Consider the following 24,888-nt stretch of genomic DNA (forward strand, 5'->3'; position numbering starts at 1 on the left):
ACACATTCCTATTTTACAACCCTGCCTTTACACACGCTCTGCTCTCTGCTCCAAAGAGTGTAAAGATACTTGATTTAATTCTTGGTCATTGGCTCATTTCAAACGCATCAGTGTTACTCAAACTTACATTCATGCTGTGTGTAGAATGAAAACCTATCTTTCTGTTTCAAACGGGAAGAAACCCTTTTATGCTCAAAATTTAACGCTACACCCCTCTTCTCTCACTTCCTCGATCATTTTCAACACATCCTCGATATTTCCTCTCTAACGCTTCATTGGATCATTTAAATGAAACATTTTTCTACTCTGTGACGCCTCTACATTGCATCAATTTAACACACGCCATTTCCCTCGACACGCCTTCTTGTGAAGCAAGCTTCCCAGAACAGACCAGTCACACACACCTGGAAGGCATCAATCACTTTCTGACACAGACCTCTTGACCCCCAGGTCAAAAGGTCATCCATCAAAATCCCACATACCAAAAGTGACAGAACCTCCTCCTTATATCTCTGACCTGAGTAGCAACAATCTGCAGGATTCAGGAGTGAGGCTGATCTCTGATGGACTGAAGAGTCCACACTGCACACTGGAAATGCTCAGGTTATTCTACCTTCATTAAAAAAGATTGCTACTCTAAGCTCTTGTTTCTAATGTATAAATTATTAAATGGACTGTCTGGAATATCCTCTTTAGGCTGAGTGGTTGTAATCTGTCAGGAGAGAAGTTGCAGCTCTGTCCTCAGTTCTAGCTCCCAGTCCTCTAGTCTGAGAGAGAGCTGGGATGAGTAACAACGAACTGCAGTGGAGTCTCAGAGTGAAGCTGATCTGTGTTGGACTGAGGAGTCCACACTGCACACTGGAAACTCCTGTTATTCAACCCCACCAAAAGACTGCTACCTAAGCTCTAAGTTTCTTAATTCATCAATTATTAAATGGACTTTCTGAATATCCTCTTTAGGTTGAGTGGCTGTAACCTGTCAGGAGAGAAGCTGTGAAGCTTGTCCTCAGTTCTCAGCCCCAGTCCCTAGTCCAGAGCTGGACCTGAGTACAACAACCTGCTGGATTCAGGAGGGAAGCTGATCTGTGTTGGACTGAGGAGTCCGTTTGAGCTGTCTTCCAATAAACCAAACAGCCCTGTAGGTATGAAAAAGTTAAGTGCCAGCTTAGTTTGTCTCCCCGATGTCACCGCGCCCACTTTAACTTCCCTCTCTCTCGCCCTCTCGTCTTGAATAGAAGTGCAGTTAATTACATACACTTTGTTTAAATGTCAGTAACAGAAGAAATTGCCAGCCCTAGTCCAAATGTGATCTGATGTGTAAACTGAAAAAGGATCATTGCCGCTCTGAGGTCTGATGTTCCAGAATTTGTATCCGTTGCTATAGGAAACCTCATGAATTATAAGAGGAACGGCAACACAATCCATTTGTTTGTGGTTTCAGTTGTTTTAATTTTCGCTACAACTTTAAGCATTTAATGTTATTTTTAGTTCCTGTTTCTAACTGTAGGTCATGTCTTCGAAGCAGGGTTTGTACAAAGTTTGGAAAATAATGAATTCATTTTAACCGTTAGGATTAGCGCTGGAATTTGAATTCCAGCGCTAACTTTCAACATAATCTCATGTTTCATCTACACAATCACTCATGTACCAAAAGTCTCCTGGCGTCTCACACCAGACGGACCAGACCGGAGCTGGGATTGACTGACATGGGCGCCGAAATTAAAATGGTTTTTCCGTTCTGTTTCACGGTGTCATGAGGGCGACCATCTGTGTTTTTCAAGCAGTGCAAGAGTGTGTTCTTGCATGTATTTTATATCACATCACATTAGCGTTGGATCAAAAGTTGAGCCAGGTTCAATTCTTTTACTGGAGCCGTCTGTGTAGCATTGTTGAAATGATTGAGGGGGCTGGGTTCTTTCACACAGTGCTAAACATGGCCTTAGGATTTCTTTATATTATGTCTTTGTACATGTCTTATTTACCCGTAGGGATGGGATATCCAGTCACAAGTAGGAGGCGATCAAAATCTCCATAGGAGTTGGCAGGAGACAGATGTCACATCTGCAGGGGCAGGCATTCATTGTTCTAAATCCTGCAGGACTGGGCTGGTATGTGATTGAAAAACTGTTCCGAAAGACTGTAGTCTTTCAATATTTTGTTCCTTATTTTATATTCTATTTTGTGTAAATCACTAAGAAAATGTCCTCTGGCTGCAATCTTTGCATGCCAAGTTAATACATAAATATGTCATGGAGACTTATGGTAGGTAGAGTGTCAAGAATCATCAGGAATAGCAGTGAGAAGGAGATGTCAATAGGAGAGCTCAAGGTAAACTTGAGTATTAACAAGTGAATACAGTAAATGCCTGCTGACATTTGATAGAGAATGTTGCTTAAGAAATTCTCCATTAAACCCAAGGTTGTTAGTGCATTATGTTCTTTTTTGATTAAACCTTTCAGTATATGAATTAATTTATCCCGGGTTTCTTTGATGTGGGTTTTAAAGGTCAATGGTGATATTGTTGAATGGAAGCTGCTGCTACAGAAACTATTTCATGCTCAGAATTCCTTACAATTCAAAGGTTTTCACCAACATTTCTTTTCATCCCTGCAGGTAAGGTGCTATCTCCGGCTAAGAAGACGTCCCACAGTGGTAACCCCTGGGCCTCGGTGCTCCTCTCCTGGTTCCTTGTGCAGGTTAGTGGAGATAAACAAACGCAGAATTATGGAGAGAGTCAACAAAGACATTTCATACTTGATTAACTGGCAGTAATCATCAAAAGGGAAATCCTAGCAAATCTGCCACTTTAGGCCTCAAGTCTCAAAAGACGTACTGTATGATATATTAAATAAAAGTTATTTAATTTCGATCTGATGTGGCATGCATTACATTCTCCTGGTCAGCATCAGGCAGAAATGGTTGGATTTTTAGCGATAGTGAATATGTCTTTGTACTTGGCTGTTAAAGTTCAGATTTGAATCAAAATGACTCCCAGATTTTTGCCGTTAATGTCACTTTAGTTTTAATTCACAGACATTTGGTGTAGTTACAAGGGTATGTTTGTCACTAAAGGGCTAAAAGGTGTTCCGTGGTCAAATATGTACTGTATCTACTTGGTAGGGTTAAAGATAATAAAGGAATCAGTGGTGGCTGAAGAACTGTGGAAGGGAATGCAGAAATGATTATGTGAACCGACAGGGGGCACCTGGGTGGCTCACTTGGTAGAGCGCACGCCCATATATAGAAGTTTACTCCTCGACACAGTGGCCGTGGGTTCGACTCCGACCTGTGGCCCTTTGCTGCATGTCATTCCCCCTCTCTCTTCCCTTTCATGTCTTCAGCTGTCCTATAAAAATAAAGGCCTAAACATGAACCGACAGGGAGAAATCAGGCCAGGAATACAGTAGTATTAGAACAGCTGATCGGAACAAACTTTTTTTTTACAAACCAAAGAAGGCAAAAAAGAAAATCCTGTAGTGTTTTTTCTTTTCTATTGTGTCTTCTATGTGAAGGAAATAGGTCAAGTTAGACTGAGGTGAATATATTGCCAGAGGGGAGGAGGGTGAGGATAGAGAGACAAAGAGGAGCTGGACGATCTTAGAGCAAATAGGCCTGACAATCCCATCATTATCAGAGGTGAGTGTTGAAGCCTGAATGGCTTGTCATTATTTGCGCTCTCTCTGGATCTCTCTCTCTCTCTCTCTCTCTCTCTCTCTCTCTCTCTCTCTCTCTCTCTCTGTCCCTCTCCTGTCCTCTTCTTTTCATCCCTCGCACTCTCAAGAAGTGGAGGAGGAGCAATTAGATGGAAATCGTTAGCTGCGCCGCCGCTGCCATCAGAGATCAGTGACTCTCTCGTCCTCTTTCACTCTGCCTCTTCCTCCGCCATTTGAATGATTCACTGATGACAAAAGGCTGATTGTAATCTCACCTCACACACTGCTGGATTGAAAAGGGAGGAGGAGGGGCAAGGCTTTCTTTTATTGGACTTTACTGTAAAGGCAAAATGGACGGAATGCAAGAACAAGGGAAGAAGACAAACTAAAAGAGTAAAGAGGATAGGTAAACTACAGCCTGGCACATTAATGCAATGGAAAAGATGGACATTGCACGTGATGACATTGAAATTGTACATATGCTGGTCAGTTTTTTTTCAGTCCCTCAAAGAATCTTGTGATAACAAGAATAATGCAAATGCAAATTCAAATCCCTGGAAACCTTGTGCAAAAGCACTCCAGCTGTAACAATGCTCTCAAACTTTTGCCTATCACAGCAGTTTCCCCATACAAAATCAATCCAATTCAAAACCACTATTTTGAGCCAAAGTCAAGTAAAAATCAAGCCTCAATCTCTGCAAACAAAGGTCCTGAGTGATTCTACTCCAGCTCCTTCTTAATTTCTGAGCCCCTTACCCTACAGGGGTGAGTCCAGCCACCCACTGAAGAAATCTCATTTCTGCCATTTGTAACTCTGATTTCATTCTTCCGGTCATTACCTTAAGCTCATGGCTGTTGGTGAGGGAGGAGAAACTTAGATCGACTGGTAAATTTGGGAGCTCCTCACCACAACTGCGTAGTGCAGCATCCGCATCACTGCTGACGCAGCACCAATCCACCGGTTGATCTCACTCACGAACATGTGGATGGACCCCAAGACACTTGAACTCCTTCACTTGGGGCATTGACTCACAAACACCCAAAAGGAGCAATCCACCGTTTTCTGGCAGAGTACCACGGCCTTAGATTTTGAGGTGCTGACTCTCATCCCCACTGCTTCACACGCTGGAAACTGCTCTTAAGATCACAGTCTGATAAATCCAGAGAAGCACTTAAAGCGCTGCAGTGATTTGCAGAAAAGGGGATGCAGTGCTGGGCATGGAAGTTTAGTATTAACAACATGTGATTAAATGACCATGAAGGACATCATCATTGGATTTTCTGGTATCCCACTGTTGTATGTTCTGTATTGCAGGTTAGGAAGAAACTAGGTGACTTTATAGACTCAATTCAGGGAAACCAAATGTTACCGGACAACTTTCTGGCTAGATAACTGCACAGACTGGCAGTTACTAGATGCCCATGTTCAGAAGCATTCTGTAGGCTGGATATTTACTGCCACTGGAACTTATCACACATCATGATTGGCAGTAATTTCTCTAAACAGTGATAACTTTGGGTTTTTGACTTTTATAAACCACAAATAATGGTCACAAAAATGTATCTTAGTGTAAACACTGCCACAAATTCGGTCATTTATTGATCGTTCGCAATGAGGGCACACTTCTTGATTAAACTATAAGAGAAAATATCTATCTACTGTAACTAATAGCTTCATTAGCCATTCTGTATCTTTATCTGGACCCAAACGCGCATATACACAAGCACTGTCCAATTGTGACCTGTAACCCAGAGACATCTCTGAAAATGTATGGCAATTTATGCACACTGCTTCCCAGTAAAAGCAGTCTTTCATATCTTCACACAAAAACATATCTAGGAGAGATTTAGGGTGCGCGTGTGCACGCACACACACACACACACACACACGTTGTACGCGGTGACAGCATTTGTCCATGCTGGCCTGTGTCTGAGTTAATGGCTAATTAATGCTCCGGTAGAGACGGCTCCTAGGGGAGCGCCGGAGAGACACCCACTGACTTTGACTGCCAGAGGTCAGAGATGCTCTCTTACCCGCTTTCTCTTTTTCACTCGTCTTTCTTTCTCCCCTCTATCTCATCTTTTCCACTCTTCTTTCGCTATCATATCTCCCACCATTCGTCATTTTCTCTTTCTTTCTGACCGCCTGTCAATAATGTGACATCATTTATCTCAATTCCCAATCATTACCTTCTTTCCTCTCTTCTCGTCTTCGGTTTACTTCTGCTTCATGGTCACAGAGTTAGTGATCAGAGTTGCTTCTTTCCTACCTAAATACCATTGATATGCCCTTGAGCTCAAGAAAAATAAACTCCAGCGTAGTTTCTCAGTGGGCAATCGTGAAACACATAATTGGAGAGAGAGACTATATTCTGTGTTTGTTCCTAGGTACAGTACAGTAGTTACCTCCCTGCTCTGCGCAATCAATCGCTTCTCACAGATAAAGAAAGCACACTTGATGATGATAAAACATCCACAGAAAATATTTCATTTAGTAAAGATGTAAAACTAATGATGACCTTTGCCTGAAAATGTTAATTAAAAAATAGCCATGCATAATTCCCTGAAAAATGTTATAATAGTAAATTAATTTAGTAATGGATTTTAAACATTTGAAGTAGCATTTAAATGTTTTTCAGTTACAAAGTTGTTGTTTAGTCAATCAGAGAGGGGTGGTGCAGCACTGTAATGTACCTCTTTATACAGGCTTTTTTTCCCAAAAAAGAATAAAATGCTTTGCGCTGATCAGGGGGTACTTGGCACAGAGAATATTTCACAGGGGGTACATTATTGAAAAAAGTTTGAGAACCACTGCAATAAAGGAAAGGGAAAAAGCCAAAAACGCATAATATGAGCACTTTAAAACTTTAAGGCTGCACCAACCAATTTGAACCATGGAGTGTTTTTTTAGATTTTCCAGCCTGTAATTTTACTATTTCGGTTCACTCTCGCTGCTCTAATCAACCTTGTTTCGCAGCCCAGAAGCTGTAACCCACTGTACACTACCTGGCCAAGCAGCTGGTAAACATAATGGAGCATTTAGCAGCTAAAGAGCCATATATTTACCTCACGACATGACGCACACCAAATCAGAGCCAAAGGAAAAGTGAAAATTGGACTTAAATGTATCTGGTGGTCACAAGACACTTATGTTACTCTGTGTCCACCTGAAACGGGCAACTAACAAGTTCAAAATACAATATTGTACTATGTTAAAAAAATATTATATATTTCCTACTGCTGACATTAAATGTCAATGCAATTGTGGTAGTTATAGCAAGATGTAATGCAGGTGAAATAGTGGACAGTGGAAGCTGCTTTCTTGGCTTTCACATCTGTGGTTACACACAGCCTCGTCCACACATTCTGGTGTCCCTGAATATGGCAGGGAGCAGCATCTATAATTTGGTCATTATTTTCCTCCTCTATTAGTAATCACCTGGCACTCAGTCAAAGAGGGAGGGTGAATATCATGCATTCTTGTGCTGTCAGTATTATTGGATGTACTGGAGGACTCTCCCTCCAACTCAGCCACTGAGAATTCTGAATGTATCTCGACTTGACTGTGTTGTCACGTAGCCGCCGTCGCTAACATAGCTAATTGCATGCAGCCGAACAGCAGCCTAGATACCATCTTAATTAACACTGAACATTAGCCTCATCAGTGGCTCCCAAAGTGGAGCCTGGGGACCACCTGTGGGCTCAAAGTGGCCTGCGGTAAAAAGGTAGAACAACTTCATTTTTTTTTTTTAAAAGATTATTTTTGGTGCATTTTAAGGCCTTTATTTTCACAGGACAGATGAAGACATGAAAGGGGAGAGACGGGGAATGACGTGCAGCAAAGGGCCGCAAGTCGGAGTCGAACCCGCTGCGTCGATGAGTAAACCTCTATAAATGTGCGCCTGCTCTACCAACTGAGCTAACGGGCCACTGAACAACTTAATCTTAACAGTGTCTTCCTGCTTAGAATGAATGAATGAATGAATAACTTTATCAAGCGTCATGCACACAGATATGTATGCCCAGCCCAAACGGGCTTAAAAAACCCCATTATTTATGACAAAGGACTAGGGATGCACCGAAATGAAAATTCTTGGCCGAAACCGAAAACCGAAAAAGAGGAAACCAAGACCGAAAACCGAAACACCGAAAGAAATTATGCAAATTATTAGTACCTACTAGCATTTATGGCTATGACTGTGTACTAACTTTACTAAAATCAAGGCATTGCAATTGTATAAATTAATATTATATAATTTCTCGTTCGCCCTGCTTTATTTCCGCATCCAAGTAATGGTCTTTATAACGCGGATCAAGTACAGTCGCGATGAAGTGCAGAGGATCCGAATAGATCTCAGTGAAGACTCTAAGAGCGTACTTTTCATTGTTTTTACTCCGTGGTCCGTCTCAACCTCTTTGCTTAGGAGACGCTTTGCAGGTGGAACGGATCAGGTACTGACACACGTGCAGGACGCGGTTTCTGTTTGCGTCATCACAACATTTCGGCCGTATTGTTTCGTTGATAAAAGTATTTCGGCCGAAAACCGAAAATGCCCTTTTGGGCCATTTTCGGCCGAAAATTTTCGGTGGCCGATTATTCGGTGCATCCCTAAAAAGGACCAAATACCAGAATAGCAACATAAATGAAACAAATAAACCTTCTTGGTTATTTTGCCATGCTTTTACAAACAAAATACGTTATTCAAATCTAACCTTGATGTCACCTGCCAGCTACAGTGCAGACAGACAATCATATTTAACAGCAGAACATCTTTATAAGGTTTCTTTGGACCAAAATGGATAAATCCTCAATTATCTGGGGATCCTTGACATAAAACACTTTTTGGAACCTCCAGTCTTGATAACAGATTATGAAGACCCTATGTGTAGAATGTTTTTGTTTTTAATTATAACATTATTTTGATGGCTTACAGTACATTTTTATTTTCATAAAAATGTGACAATCCTGTGTTTCACAGTGCCCCGATTCATGAAACTCACAGGATAACAAGTCTTTTATCGAACCTTTTATTTTTCATCACTCATCTTTCTAAAAGAGCAAATGAGCAAAGTATAAAACATTCATGTAGCAAGCGGGTCGGCTATGACCTTGAATGGTGGACTTTCATCCATTTTTTGACCTTTCATGACGTGTGTGTGTGTGTGTGTGTGTGTGTGTGTGTGTGTGTGTGTGTGTGTGTGTGTGTGTGTGTGTGTGTGTGTGTGTGTGTGTGTGTGTGTGTCTGTGTTTGTGTGTGTGTGTGCCAAAAACTTAATTGTTGTGTATTGGAATCTCCAGAATTTGGAGAAAGTAACTTGTGTGTGTATATATGTATATATATATTAATTAATAATAATTAATAAGTTACTTTCTAACTTGTGTGTATATATATATATATATATACACTAGTTACTTTCTCCAAATTCTGGAGATTCCAATACAGAACAATTAAGTACAGAACAATTAAGTATATATATATATATATATATATATATATATATATATATATATATATATATATATATATATATATATATATATATATATATATATATACAGTGCCTTCTTGAAGTATTCGCCCCCCAGACGTTTCGACCTTTTGCCACATTTCAGGCCTCAAACATAAAGATATAAAACTGTAATTTTTTGTGAAGAATCAACAACAAGTGGGTCCCAATTATGAAGTGGAACGAAATTCATTGGCTATTTCAAACTTTTTTAACAAATAAAAACTGAAAAAGTGGGCGCAAAATTATTCAGCCCCTTTACTTTCAGTGCAGCAAACTCTCTCCAGAAGTTCAGTGAGGATCTCTGAATGATCCAATGTTGACCTAAATGACTAATGATGATAAATAGAATCCAGCTGTGTGTAATCAAGTCTCCGTTATAAATGCACCTGCTCTGTGATAGTCTCAGAGGTCCGTGTAAAGCGCGAGAGCATCATGAAGAACAAGGAACACACCAGGCAGGTCCGAGATACTGTTGTGGAGAAGTTTAAAGCCGGAGTTGGATACAAAAAGATTTCCCAAGCTTTAAACATCCCAAGGAGCACTGTGCGCGCATAATATTGAAATGGAAGGAGTATCAGACCACTACAAATCTATGAAGACCCGGCCGTCCCTCTAAACTTTCAGCTCATACAATGAGAAGACTGATCAGAGATGCAGCCAAGAGGCCCATGATCACTCTGGATGAACTGCAGAGATCTACAGCTGAGGCGGGAGACTCTGTCCATAGGACAACAATCAGTCGTATACTGCACAAATCTGGCCTTTATGGAAGAGTGGCAAGAAGAAAGCCATTTCTTAAAGATATCCATAAAAAGTGTCGTTCAAAGTTTGCCAAAAGCCACCTGGGAGACACACCAAACGTGGAAGAAGATGCTGTGGTCAGATGAAACCAAAATCGAACTTTTTGGCAACAATGCAAAACGTTATGTTTGGCGTAAAAGCAACACAGCTCATCACCCTGAACACACCATCCCCACTGTCAAACATGGTGGTGGTAGCATCATGGTTTGGGCCTGCTTTTCTTCAGCAGGGACAGGGAAGATGGTTAAAATTGATGGGAAGATGGATGGAGCCAAATACAGGACCATTCTGGAAGAAAACCTGATGGAGTCTGCAAAAGACCTGAGACTGGGACGGAGATTTGTCTTCCAACAAGACAATGATCCAAAACATAAAGCAAAATCTACAATGGAATGGTTCACAAATAAACATATCCAGGTGTTAGAATGGCCAAGTCAAAGTCCAGACCTGAATCCAATCGAGAATCTGTGGAAAGAACTGAAAACTGCTGTTCACAAACGCTCTCCATCCAACCTCACTGAGCTCGAGCTGTTTTGCTAGGAGGAATGGGCAAAAATGTCAGTCTCTCGATGTGCAAAACTGATAGAGACATACCCCAAGCGACTTACAGCTGTAATTGCAGCAAAAGGTGGCGCTACAAAGTATTAACTTAAGGGGGCTGAATAATTTTGCACGCCCAATATTTCAGTTTTTTATTTGTTTAAAAGGTTTGAAATATCCAATAAATTTCGTTCCACTTCATGATTGTGTCCCACTTGTTGTTGATTCTTCACAAAAAATTACAGTTTTATATCTTTATGTTTGAGGCCTGAAATGTGGCAAAAGGTCGAAAAGTTCAAGGGGGCCGAATACTTTCGCAAGGCACTGTATATAGAAAGTGGAGTTGCCTAGGAGACTGAAATCTTAAAAGTCCCCCTCCACTCAAAAATGTGCTCTGCCTATTGTTACTTTACTTGGATGTTGAATGTTCACTGTGCAGAGTTTGACACTAGAGGGCTGTTTTCATCCGCAGAACCGGGAAAGTTTCTGTTATGACCTTAAATCTCAGTTTGACACATTTGGGTGTGTTAGCGTAATTAGTGACATCACAATTAGTTTGCAAGCCAATCATGGTCCTGTTTGCAACTTACAAAATAGCGATGTATAAACTGGAAACTTCCAGCACACAAAGAGTTTCGGTAAGGAGAAATCTTGTGTCCAGCAGTTAAACTTTTGTGAAATGAAAATTAAATATATTTGCATCGTCCTAAATGCTGGATTTTTTAATGAGGGAGAAGAAGGAGATGCCATTTTAAGAATTTCTAACAAGGTAATTGAACTTTTCTGTGAAAATACCATATTATTCAAAACAGCGTTAAGTTTTAAATGTCTTAAACCCTTTAACTCCAATACATATTTGCCTTAAAGACTGATACTTGAGCTTGTGTTGCCTCTTTCCATGTAAGACAGATGGCAGAGGTAAGATCGGTTGCTTATAAATCTGGTGATTAATCACTTTATTTTTCCTCAAAGAGCACATGAACATGCAAAACATGTGATTGACTTCATATTTTAGAGATACATTTTTTGGGGGTGAAAAGTAGGTGCTTGCTGGAAAAGGTCATATAAAAAAAGAAATTAAAATGCACTCTTCTGTCCGACTTTGGAATGGAATGTTGCTGTGAATGTTAATCCCCTCTCTCTTTTTCCTCCCTCTTTCTCTCCATCTTCTTTTGTCCTTTCTTTTTTAGCTGGTGCTTTTTTCAGGGAAGCTCAACACCATCGCCAGTATTGTGACCATCTTCTTCCTGTTGGTGTATGCGGCTGTGGACTTGGCCTGCCTTGCTCTGGAATGGGCATCTGCACCTAATTTCAGGTACACACATGTCACTTTCTTAACACACATATCCTGTCATAATGAAGGTTCATGGCCGACCCCCTGCGATGAGACTTTCTGTAGTACATTTTCCTCACTAAACGCACTCCTCCTCTTTTTTCTACCTCTGCCATTGTTTATGTATGTGTGTAAAGATGTGGTTGTATGCCAGCTGGATGCTGCTATGGTGACAGTGTACTAATTAAAAGACATAAAACTGGCCACTGCTTATAGCCCCATATTGGAGAGGGACTGACAATAAAAATGTGTGCATTTGTTTTTGTGGGGGCGAAGCCTGAACTGGATGCTCAAGTAAACCGCGCGTGGAGATGTTAAGAGATTTAAAATTACTGTGTGTGTGTGTGTGTGTGTGTGTGTGTGTGTGTGTGTGTGTGTGTGTGTGTGTGTGTGTGTGTGTGTGTGCGTGTGCGTGTGCGTGCGTGCGCGCTGTTTGTATTCCTAGTATATTTGCAATGACCCTGATTTATAAAAGCTCCCTGAAGCCATTTTCACACAACAGCGGCATAACCGGAGGACAGTGTGTAGTTTATATGTAGCTCGATGATTACATCATGACATCAACGCTGCCAGGTTTTCCATTCACTCTGCAACTTGTTATGAGTTATTCTATATTTTCTGTGTGAAGTGAAGGGATCAAATGTCATCCAAAACTGCACTGTCTTTAATTTATAAAAGTGTATCCCCAAATCCAATAAGCTATATTGTTTTTCTAATGACATTCCTTGATTAAACTGACATCTCTGCTTCTGGTTTTATTTGTTATTGGAGGAGAGAAACAGTTTAAACGCCATCCATTACATTTTCTGTTAGGACAGATAGATGTGGCCTCTGCATTTGCCGTTATATATTCCTCTGCAGTGATAGTTGAAAATTAGTCATAAGACGTGTGAGAACGTTTGCAACTTTCCACATCAGTCAAGTGTAGTTGACACCAGGATACAGCACCAGACGTACATCTGGAAAACAAAGTCATTATCTTCCTGTAATATTGGTTCTCTCAGCACTTTGGGATGTATTCAACATGAATATGTTGTATAATGATATTAGTGGAATGAATTGATAGTTGCATATTGGACCACAATTGTCAACTCTACTGGAGCAGTTTGGTGATTAATACCTCGACGAAGGCTGAGAAAGAAAACTCCTGTCTTCTCACCTGCTATTTTTTACTTTGTGTTTAAATGTAAGCACAGAGAGAATGTTTTTATCCCAAACTATTCTTGTCAGATTTTAGGGAAGATGACCAATAGAACAATATCCTATTCAGAACATTCCTTTTTCACAACTCAGGCCTTTTTTAGTGCTTATAAAACTGCATGGTAAAAGTACTGTATGACCATTGTGAACTCTGGAACTATATATTTGGGGGAAATTACTGCCTTTATAGCATACATTTAATTTAAGCTCATATTCTATTGTCTATGTCTAATGTACATTATTTTCATCAAAATAGTATCTAATCATTAAGCAATTTTGTCTCATAATTGGATTTTTAACTACTTGAAAAATATTGAGAAATATTCTGAGACAAATGCTTTAAAAGAACTGCTGTCCCACTACATAAAGAAAGCCTAAATAAGAACACTGTGTCAGTGACAGTGCAGTTTGTAAGACAACATGTTTTGATTATGTCTGTTTGTGGGTGGCAGGTGATCGACAGGAAGCAGAGTCAAATGTGACAAAAACTAGTTTGTGTGTGCAAAGACATGGCATATTTCAGTTTTCGGATACTGTTGGGTCGATCTCTTTTATTCTGCCTTGTTTTACTGCCTTGTTTTAAAGTGCCCATATTATACTCATTTTCAGGTTCATAATTGTATTAGAGGTTGTACCAGAATAGGTTTTATGTGGTTTAATTTTTAGAAAACAACATATTTTTGTTGTACTGCACATTGCTGCAGCTCCTCTTTTCACCCTTTGTGTTGAGCTCTCTGTTTTAGCTACAGAGTGAGGCATCTCACTTCTGTACCATCTTTGTTGGGAGTCACACATGCGCAGTAAGTACTGCTAGCTAGTCAGCTGCAGAGTATGAGGGTGTGCCATGCTAGCAGCTAGGCGAGCATTATAACGTGTGTTACAAAGTGACACAAGGCTGGACTACAATAGAGCTGTTTGGAGCAGTTTGTGAACAGTGTTTTCTGTTGGAGATGGTAAGTCCCTTTGGGGGGGGACTTTGGGCTTTTTCACTTTGTAAACCTACACTCACCTAAAGGATTATTAGGAACACCATACTAATACCGTGTTTGACTCTATCCTATCAATATGGGCCAACATTTCGAAAGAATGCTTCCAGCACCTTGTTGAATCAATGACACAAAGAATTAAGGCAGTTCTGAAGGCGAAAGGGATCCCCCACACCATTACACCACCACCACCAGCCTGCCCAGTGGTAACAAGGCATGACGGATCCATGTTCTCATTCTGTTTACGCCAAATTCTGACTCTACCATCTGAATGTCTCAACAGAAATCAAGACTCATCAGACCAGGCAACATTTTTACAGTCTTCAACTGTCCAATTTTGGTGCGCTCGTGCAAATTGTAGCCTGATTTTCCTATTTTTAGTGGAGATGAGTGGTACCCAGTGGGCTCTTCTGCTGGTGTAGCCCATCCACCTCAAGGTTGTGCGTGTTGTGGCTTCACAAATGTACACAAATAATACCTCGGTTGTAACAAGTGGTTATTTGAGTCAAAGTTGATCTTCTATCAGCTTGAATCAATCGGCCCATTCTCCTCTGACCTCTAGCATCAACAAGGCATTTTTGCCCCCCAGGACTGCAGCATACTGGATGTTTTTACTTTTTCAGACCATTCTTTGTAAACCCTAGAAATGGTTGTGCGTTAAAATCCCAGTAACTGAGCAGATTGTGAAATACTCAGACCAGCCCGTCTGGCACCAACAACCATGCCACGCTCAAAGATGCTTAGATCACCTTTCTTTCCCATTCTGACATTCAGTTTGGGGTTCAGGAGATTGTCTAGACCTGGACCACACCCCTAAATGCATTGAAGCAGCTGCCATGTGATTGGTTGATTAGATAATTTCATTAACGTGAGTGTAAATAATCCTTTACGTGAGTGTATAACGTGCACAAAAAGATACATAACACAAAGGAAAGGGGAAAAGCCAAAAAGCATGATATGAGCACTTTAACATCTAATAGATCTCGAGAGGTCTTCACTAGACATGAGCAGATCAACTTCACACACACAGGCTACACTAACATGTCACACTGAAGTATATGAATAGCTGCCCAAGTATATTTTGACCCAGTTTGACAATGACAAATTTTAACAGTTTAACATCATCTAGTTGTCTCGGAATCCAAAGGAACAGCCTAAGTATACGTCAGCTCCCACTTTTGCTAATTCAGGTTGTTGTTTCTTGACGCTGTACTCAAATTAACCCCAACAGCTGATAGTCATGGAAACTAAGGAGTTGCCAGTGTCTGCAGTGATCATCGTCAGATCTCAGACGTTCTTCTTTTGTCATATGGAGTCAGTGATGTGTGATTTTTGTACTGAACATAGCTAAGACATTTAGTCGAGTCTGTGTCCATCCTGTGTTGCTGTCTTCTGGCCGCTGCTGACGCTGACTTGGTAATAAATAACGTGCACCGGTATTAACATGGTGTTGGTCCACAGGTGGAGGGAAGATAATATTTATATTTCTGAAAAGTCACCGGTGTGTTTGCTTAGAGAATCCTTTTAATATGGCCAGTGCATATATATATACAGTATATGACACTCAAATGGTCTGTTCAGCCAAATTACAGAAATAAAAATTTGGTACCAAACCAAAGCTTGTCCAATGGTTAGCTGTTGTCATGTAGCTAACATTGGATTTAACTCTTGTTAAATCTGGTATCTCCTCAATCTACAATTCTGCAGCTCATTTTGAGCTCAATTCAGAGACCTGCTGTATTATTGTGATGAAAATGTGCTGACATAAAGAGGACATTGTGATGAAAAAGCTTTTCGCCTGTGGGAAATAATGAATTCATATGTCACTTAGATGTGCAATTATTCAACTGCACCTGCCCAAACCATGATTTCCTCATTCATCCCAAGTGCATATGTGATTTTGAGTACCTGACACCTAAAAATAATAGTGATACGTTTTTGGGAAATTATATTTTACCAGCTTTTAGTTAAGTTCCCATTGGCAGATGTTTTATAAAGTTGCTATACCTTGGCTGTACCGTGAATCGTTTCACATTTGTAAGAATGTTAAAATCCATCCATTTCAACAGCCACAAGAGTGCGCTGTGAACATCACTATATCAGTATGTCTGCTTCGTAGTATTAGTGTTAGAGAATATGGTAACTAACTTTCTGTACAGCACACTCCGAGTGCCCAGTGTTTCCTCTGGTGCCTTCCATGTACGTACAGTGCTGTGTGCTATCTGCTCATGCCTCGTTATCACTGTGTGACCGCTGGCAAAGGCTACAGGACACAAAGTTAGCCACAAAACTTTTCCTACCGCTGATCTCTCCTCTCCCTGTCGGCCGGGGGACCCGGGGCCCCTGGAGCTGATAAGGCAGCTTTTTGTCTGGCCGCCCGCCCGCTTGGGCCTCCTTCCCCTGAGTTGTTAATTCTGCTAGTTCATTGTTGCTGTGTTACTGGGCAAATTTCAACGGTAGTTGTTTGTGTGGGTTTTATTTAATTTATTTATTTTGCCTGCTTTCTCTGCTTATTTCACTCCGCTCTCCCCCTCTCTCTCTCTCTCTCTCTCTCTCCCACATCTCTTTCCAGGCAAAAAGAATTAAAAGCCATTTAGCGCCGTCTCTCCCCCTGAGAACTGCCCTGTAATTAGCATAACTAATTTAGCAGAAATATTTGGCTTTCCTTTAAATTAGCTGTTGTGTAGGGGAGGGGAGGGAATGAAATTATGATGTAGCGTAAAAGATGTGTGCTTGTTAAGTGTGTGTGTGTGTGTGTGTGTGTGTGTGTGTGTGGTGTGTGTGTGTGTGTGTGTGTGTGTGTGTGTGTGTGTGTGTGTGTGTGTGTGTGTGTGTGTGTGTGTGTGTGCTTAAGTAAGTGTGTGTGTGTGTGTGTGTGTGTACAAACAGGAGATACAACAGGAGAGTAAAGGAATGCAATTTGGAGATTGTGTTTGTCTGAGATCCAAGTCACGACATGATTTTGTTTTTTTCTAATCATTTATGTGTGACTGCATCTTTTGCTTGGGGGTGTGTGTGTGTGTGTGTGTGTGTGTGTGTGTGTGTGTGTGTGTGTGTCGGCAGCTTGTGAGTCATTTCCTTTATTTTTGTGTGTTTGCCTTTTTATCTTTGTGTGTGTGTTTTGTGTGAGGAGGCTTCTGTTGGCTGCAGCTTTATCAGCAGTGGCTCCAGCTGTGTTGAGTGTTCCTCAGGGGGTGCTGTGTGTCCTTCTGCTGATGCTACATGGGCACCGGCCACTTGTATTTGTGGCTTAAACACGCATGAACACACACATAAACACATGTACACACCGTATCACAGGGTCAGTGGCCAGGATTCAGGACACAACTGAGCGCTGCACACTGATGCCAAAGGATGTTTGTGGAAAGTGTGGAACTCGGTCACACACAGGCGATGACATTCAGTCAGAGTGGGCAACTGTAGAGCGACAACAACTGGCGGCTTAACAGAAACACACACTCTTTTTACTTTTACCAGCTCAGTGCCATGTGATGTCCAAATTACAGCAGCATTCTCTGCAGCTTCCGCGATTGCCTTTGTAATAATTTGTGAATTGACCAGCTATACCATTATCTCCAAAAACAAAAGCTTTGTCCTCTGCCCGGCCCGTCCTTTGTCCAAATATGAGTCAGAGCGATTTGACAGATTGGAGTGTGTAAAAATCCAGATGGATAATCAACTGTGTCTGGATGGATGAGAGAAAATAGGTTCTTAGAGAATCATTATGTGTTAATGGATGGGTATGACTTGATAATGGTTGAGGATTAAGGTGCGTGCCTGAAATCAAAAAGGATGACAGGATTTCTTGATTATGTTGTGCTGAGGGTTATCAGATAACAAGATGACCTGAGATTCATCCCATCATGCAGTTGTGTTCAGGTAGTTTTTAGGTGAAGTTACATTGAGCTGAATTGGTTCCCATGTTATACTAGGCTGGTCCAATATCAAGTGGTTTCTTAAGTTCTTAAGTGGTTTCTTAAGGTCAGTCCAGTCTCCACTGATGTTGTGCCAGTGTTGGGACGCTGCCTGACGTAACGTCTCATACACTCTCTTATAGAACCTGGCAGCCCCTCGTGTGTGTGTGTGTGTGTGTGTGTGTGTGTGTGGTGTGTGGTGTGGTGTGTGTTGTGTGTGTGTGTGTGTGTGTGTGTGTGTGTTGTGTGTGTGTGTGTGTGTGTGTGTGTGTGTGTGTGTGTGTGTGTGTGTGTGTGTGTGTGTGTGTGGACTATAAGGATAAAGTTTCTGTCCCCGCTTTTCCTCAATTATGACGTGTCTTTTGGCTAAAAGCCGGGTCTCCTCTCTCCATCTTCATCCGTTTCTTTTTCTTAATGTCTCTAAGGACTTGATTGGCGGCGATTATTTCAGGGTGCTTTTGCTGTGTCAGCTAAGTGACATCAGTCGCTGGAGAACAAGAGAGACGGCAGAGGGGGTGAGAGCGAGGTGATTGTCTGGAGGTACCATTGCCGCTGATGATAGAGGGACTTCAGACAAAAGAGGTGGGTGGGGAAGGGCGGACCTGGTGGGCGAGCTTTTATCGTAATTGCACCTGCTCTCCAATGGGATGGAGAGACGGAGAAGATGAGAGAATTGTGGGCACCGCCAATGCTAAGTGATCAAGTAAGAAGAAATAAAAGCAAAGTTTAAAGACAGTAGGCCATTACGGTGCAACAGTGGGTACAGGCTAGGATGGGGCTGATATGTCAGGATGATCTTGTCATCCACTTACAATAAATATGATATAGCTTCCTACCGAGTTTTAACAAGTCAATATGCTTTATTATTATTTCTTTTGAAAAGTCTCACTGGAGAAATCATTCCACTGACTGTGGGAGGATTTTAGATTCGGTAAAACCTGCAATGAAACATGTCCGACTCTGGCTCAAAGAGCTGATAGCCATCTAACTTTTTTCATCAGTGTAATATTCAGTGGTGAGTTTAAGTGTCCCATGTGATCTAAATGCTGTTTCTGAGGACTTTCCAAGAGTACATTTTTGCAACTTGTCTAGAATGTATATGCCTAAAAATAGTCCGATAAAACTAACCAAATGGCAGAGTCAACTGAATTTTAAAGAGCCATAAATCTTCTGTTTACATCGGTAAACTCCACGCAGCAGGCTCATGTTAAGCATCCCAGCCGGCGTGATGCTGCTGTATGCCAAAGGATACTAAAGGGACAAGAGAGGGAGTATTGCTTTGGAGTTAGTTTTATATCTTGCTCAGAAAGGACAACTACAGCATGATGATGAGTCTTGCTCTCGGCCCCTTTGTTGGTGAGAAGTACAAATACCAAAAAAACTTTAAAACAGTCTGCAGCGATCTAAAACAGTAAGTCAATAAGTAAGAAGACATTCCTGCATAGAAAAGCCATAACATACTTGAGTGTATCAATTACATAGTTTGTTCTTCAGAGAGAATTGACAAGTACATGTTTCAACTTCAGGAGGCTCAGTAATGCTTTTGAGGAAAATGCTAATGTCAGCATGCTTACAATGACAGAGCTAACATGCTGATATTTAACTGGTAATGTTTACCATGTTTATCATCGTAGTAACATTTGCTGATTGAAAGCACAAAGTAGAGCTGAGGCTCATACGATGCTAGATGAAAGGTCAGAGGAACACCAATGTGGTGATGGGGCAGTGGATATGACACGTGCCTTTGGTGTGGGAGACCCGGGTTCGATTCCCACTGCAATCCATCAACCGATGTGTCCCTGAGCAAGTCACTTAACCCCTAATTACTCCAAAGGCGTGCAACCTCTGACATATAGCAATTGTAAGTCGCTTTGGATAAAAGCATCAGCTAAATGACATGTAATGTAATGATTGCAATTCATCCTGAGTGGAAAACGAATGTCTGTACCAAATGCCATGGCATAGTTGTCATATATATTACTAAAAACCAAAAATGTTGCTGTTAGCTATTAGGCTTCATCCTCTGGGGACCATGAATATCTTATCCAGATTTCTTGGCAATCCATCCAATAGTTGTTGCGACATTTCAGTCTGGACCAAAGTGTTGGACCAGCTGACAGGCTGACATTGCTATCCTAAAGCCATGCTGCTAGCATGGCTAAAAAAAGATTAACATCAGCAGATGTATTGATATTGGAGATTTTTTCTCAAATTTCAATATCTGCCTCAAAAATCCATTTTTGATCTGGTGCTGCAACTACTAAGACCTATAAACTAATGAGAATAAATTTGACAAATGGGATCAGATTCACTGTCTCAGTTACACAGGAGGAGGAGACTCTTGAATATTAGTGTGGAATATTGGCTTTCAGCAGCTTTGTTCTTTAAAAGTTTTCACTTTCAAGTGTAATCTTCTCTACTCCTCCCTTATCAATGAAGAAAAGTTGACCAATATGGGGCTAATGGCTGTCTCTATCTGTTGTTCCTATAGTTTCTCTTTTAATTTACTATCCCTGTGGTCTCACCCCCTGCTGTCCTCTGGATACTTTTGCACTTTCCTTTACTTTCTTCTGCGTTGTGTTCGGCAGCGGTTACTTGAGTCTAAATCTGTTAGTGTATCCGAGGAGGAAGCCAATCGGTCATTTGAGCTGCTTGTGTAATTACAGCTGGGACTATTTTAATGGCTGTTTATCCACACGGCTGCAGTTATTGCAGGGAAATTGGGTTCAATTACATGATCCTCTAAATACGTGAGCGCTTCATCCGCTGCATACTGTAGCTCCCAACTCCAAGACCCCTTCAACTAATTTACACTTAAATGGCACACACATTTATGGAAGTATATTTTGACGGGTACATACTGTATGTGCAAGGAATGCAACTCAGGCACTCATTCATATATGAATTCAAGCTCATGCACCCAAACACTGAGAGGTCTACAGCAGTATGCAGAGGCAGCTTATTATCGATGTGTGGTGTTTGTTTTAATTGCTCCTGTCCCAGCTCCATTAACGCCATATTTGTTTGGTTACCGCCGTGCAGTCACCGATTAGGAAATGGTGCGTTCCCTGCTCCTGAGTCTATTTGCATGTATGACATCAGCTTCCACTACTGTTGATTAGTATTCAATTTACAGTGGTTGTAGTAGTTGTAGTAGATGTAGTGTAGTGGTATGGCTCAGTGGTACAAAGACCAGATAGCTGCAGCCTGGACCACTGGAGCATCAGTCACAAACACTGGAAAATGAGACAGTCTGGGGCAATACATTTAATAAAAATCATGATGTCAAAAGCAAAGTAAGTAGTCATAAGTAGAGCCTCTGCAACACTGACACAGGATCAGCAACAGAATGTGCAGAAATTAGCATTGAGTTGAATAAAGATGAGTTGTCAACAATGGCAGTCTCAACAAAAACAGAACATGTATTTAATACAGCAATATGATATTAAAAAGGTGTTTTATTCATAATTTTTTTTAAAGGAATATGTAATATGTTGTGCCTTACCTTTTAAGTTTGACTATTTTCATTCTCCAAATTTATAAATAAACAACTGGTATTGTTTTTGTTTTTTTTATTTAACCAGAAAGGTCCCATTGAAATACAATATCTCTTCTGGTCAAGATGGGCAGCAAAATAAAAAAATGTCATATACAAACAGATGACATCATAAAAAAACATAACTCTAACAACAGACACAAAACATACAAGAATCAAGAGGCTAAAAGAATCATGCACATAATAATGGCACCTGTTTAAAGCATGTATTAAGAGTATTATATGTTTCCTAAAGAATTATATTCTGCCAAGGTGGAAAGGTCTCTGAGAGGGGGATTTGGACCATCATGTGTCACTGAAATGTTCCAGTGAATCCCAGACAAATGATATTCTTCCATAGGCGTAGCAGCTATTTTAAAAGATTCCCTTAGTGATGCTGAAAGTTACTTCGTATTCCAGATGGCTCACTCACTTTTATGACATTGCTGTATTTTATATACTTTACTTTTTGTAAGTAAATAAGATGCACACAGTCTCATATCTTCCTGTCACTTGTTTCAAACAAGATGCTAGTCATCAGACCGTAGACCCTAGAAGATAATCAATATAAACAAAACCACCAGTTTGGTCATTTTTCCTGACCTTGAAATTCACTTTGCCCATCTGTGTAGTATTTATGTGCAGAGCGCACGCTGCACAGTTGGGAGTTTTATTCAAATAAGGCAGTGCGAAGCAAGTTTTTTGGTGGAAAATGTTTCTTAAGACTTTGCACTGAGAATACACATTTCAGAAAATGGTGAAACCCTCATCACACAAACATCAGACTGGTCAGCCATAACTCTGTATTCTGTTGTTTATGCATGAGACCTCTAATTATTGGAGCTTATTAATCCTGTTCGTCACAGCCTCCTCTCCAGCTCAAAAAACAAAAAGAAAAAAATGTTTTATTCTTGAAATGCATTACGGTGCCAACGCTGCTGTGACACATTTCAAGATAAGTTGTGACCATTTACAATGTGATACAGTAGTTGGGACTGAAATAGAGACGGATCGATCATACAAACAGCTTCACCAGACTTTTTCTTCTTTATTCTGTCAAATTAACTGTTTAAAACAAAAACCAAAAAAAGAAACACCATCTGCCCTTGGCTGCAGATTTGTGATGTGTGTTCACATCGTGCTGCTATGCAACATCCAAACAAGAAAATGATTTAGGCAATCACTTCCCGTTTGAGCTGTTGTCGTCATGCATCATTGTGATTGGCTCAGTTGTTTCAGGATGATGAGACGCACGTGACAAGTGTATTTACTAATCGCCAACAGTGCCATCACGTCGTATTCCACTCCACCCAGCCTAAAAAAAAAACTTTACCCTCCTTCCCCTTTTTTTTTTTTTTTTTACACATTTAAAATAAAAAGCCACAGTATGTTTCGGTGCGCCGGTATGCCAAGGCTACAGCTTTCGTTAAGATACAGTAGCTCGAAGTGGCACAGTGGCGCCCTATTGCCGGGAAGGCTCAGTCTCACTGCCCCATGTCTGGCGTCCGACCCCGATTCCCGCCCCTTCCCTTTACCATATGCGTCTAACCCCTCAGTATCTTTGCTGTTGATGCATATACAATTGAAATCCTAACATGAACAAAGCCAGCCCAATTTTACAGACCAAAAGAAGGGGATCATAAAGTATAAAGATCATTTTGGATCTGACTGAAAAAATCTGCCATTGCTTCCTGAAAAATGGATTTGATAGCGTGGGAATAAGGTCAGTAAGGAGTAATACTTTTCCTGATATGTATTTCTTTGCTCTTGCTAGACCTTAATAATTTAGTATGACACTCCTGTTTCATGAGTTTTTGAACCCGTGGTGAGGTGGATGGATAATCATGTTTGGAGAATCTGATTTTATTTCAGCTGCTTTTTCACCGAAATCCTCTGTAGTTTGTTAAATCTCTCTCAGTCTAAAGAGCTGACATTTGGAAAGTGCCTCTTCAGAGGTGTTGGATGTGAGATAGTCGCTAATTCAAGGGTTTTCTTATAATGCCCTCTAAAGAACTTTAAACAACGACACAGCACGTTTATAACACGTTAATAACATGTTTATGACATGTATTTAAAAGGACCATGTCCATACTTTATTACATGGAAAATGCCAGATTACAGTCAAAACTGTAGAGCAATATCAAAAAGTCATTTAGTTTGTCTATATAGATCGAGACCGATCATGTTTACAAAATGTCAATTTTAATTAGGGAGTCAGGGATAAAGAATTGTTTCTCCAAAAGACATCACATTTGAAATTTGCATTTAGTTTTGTATATTTATCATATTTATTTTGAACATGAAACAATTAAATAAAAAACAAACAAACAAGAATAACAAATAACATGAACAATGTACATATAGCAAACTCTCAATATGCAAATTATCATAAACAACATAAATATTACATGGCCGAAAAGGTGTTGCAAACAACTATCCCAAAGCCATTATGGACAACATAAATATATATATATATATATATATATATATATATATATATATATATATATATAAATAAATGTTTGACACATTATTAATGGAGTTGGTAAGATATTTCTTTGTTAATAAGTTGAAGTCTCGACCAAACACATCAGACCTCCATGGGCAAACTTTCAAAAAGAGTGACAATTGATCAACAGACTTTAAAGCTGCTATAATCAATATTTTTTATATTAATAATGGATCAAATGACCATCTGTAATGCGAGCGGAGTCACTCGTGATGAAGCCAGAGAGAATTATTTTATACCTATATTATAATAAATCTACTGTGCACTCCATGCCCAGCACCCACCAGCAGACGGATAAAGTTAGCGACTAGCTGGTGAACATACAGTAAAGGTCTTACAGTAGCAGCTGAAGAGCCAAATATTTCCCTGTGGATTTATGCCTGTTTGTCTGTCTGCTAGCTGTGTAAATAAGCCCCTGTTTGTTAACACGTTCACCACATCAGCTTGATAAGGTGATAATATGTCATGTTCACAGCTTGTTGTGCTGCCCCTTAGTGTAAAAATCAATGTAAGGAGATTTTACTTATCAAGTTCAGCACAGTCTGTTTCCTTGTGTTATTGAATGATGATGTCCCTTGCAGTGTGAGGGACTGTAGGTTTAACAGAATATAAACCACTCCATACACTCAAACTGTCATCTGACATTAAAGTAACTGCGGAATATATAAGCAAGCATCGCTTCCTAACCTTTACCTCTCCTGTTCTCTTCTTAGGCCCACCTTTCGTTACTTCACCTGGCATACGTGCGCGTTGGGCATCGTAGGTTGCGCCGTCATGATGTTTCTGATCAACGCCATCTACGCCTCGGCCAGCATCGCCTTCATGTTGCTGCTGCTTCTGCTGATTCACTACCTCAGTCCCACCTCCAGCTGGGGCTACATCAGCCAGGCTCTCATTTTCCACCAG

General features: G+C 40.5%; 1 protein-coding gene across 1 annotated transcript; it reads left to right on the forward strand.

The window, feature by feature from the left end:
- Positions 1 to 1,990: 1,990 nt before the first annotated feature.
- On the forward strand, positions 1,991 to 24,888 carry LOC120551342 (solute carrier family 12 member 9-like; the record flags this gene model as incomplete). The annotated part of the gene is given in 4 exon segments (XM_039788703.1): positions 1,991 to 2,009; positions 2,614 to 2,696; positions 11,696 to 11,820; positions 24,696 to 24,888. Coding segments are annotated over 4 exon segments (420 nt in total), but the record flags the coding sequence as incomplete, so codon positions are not given.

Source organism: Perca fluviatilis, chromosome 2, assembly GCF_010015445.1.
Source record: "Perca fluviatilis chromosome 2, GENO_Pfluv_1.0, whole genome shotgun sequence".
Classification (NCBI taxonomy): domain Eukaryota; kingdom Metazoa; phylum Chordata; class Actinopteri; order Perciformes; family Percidae; genus Perca; species Perca fluviatilis.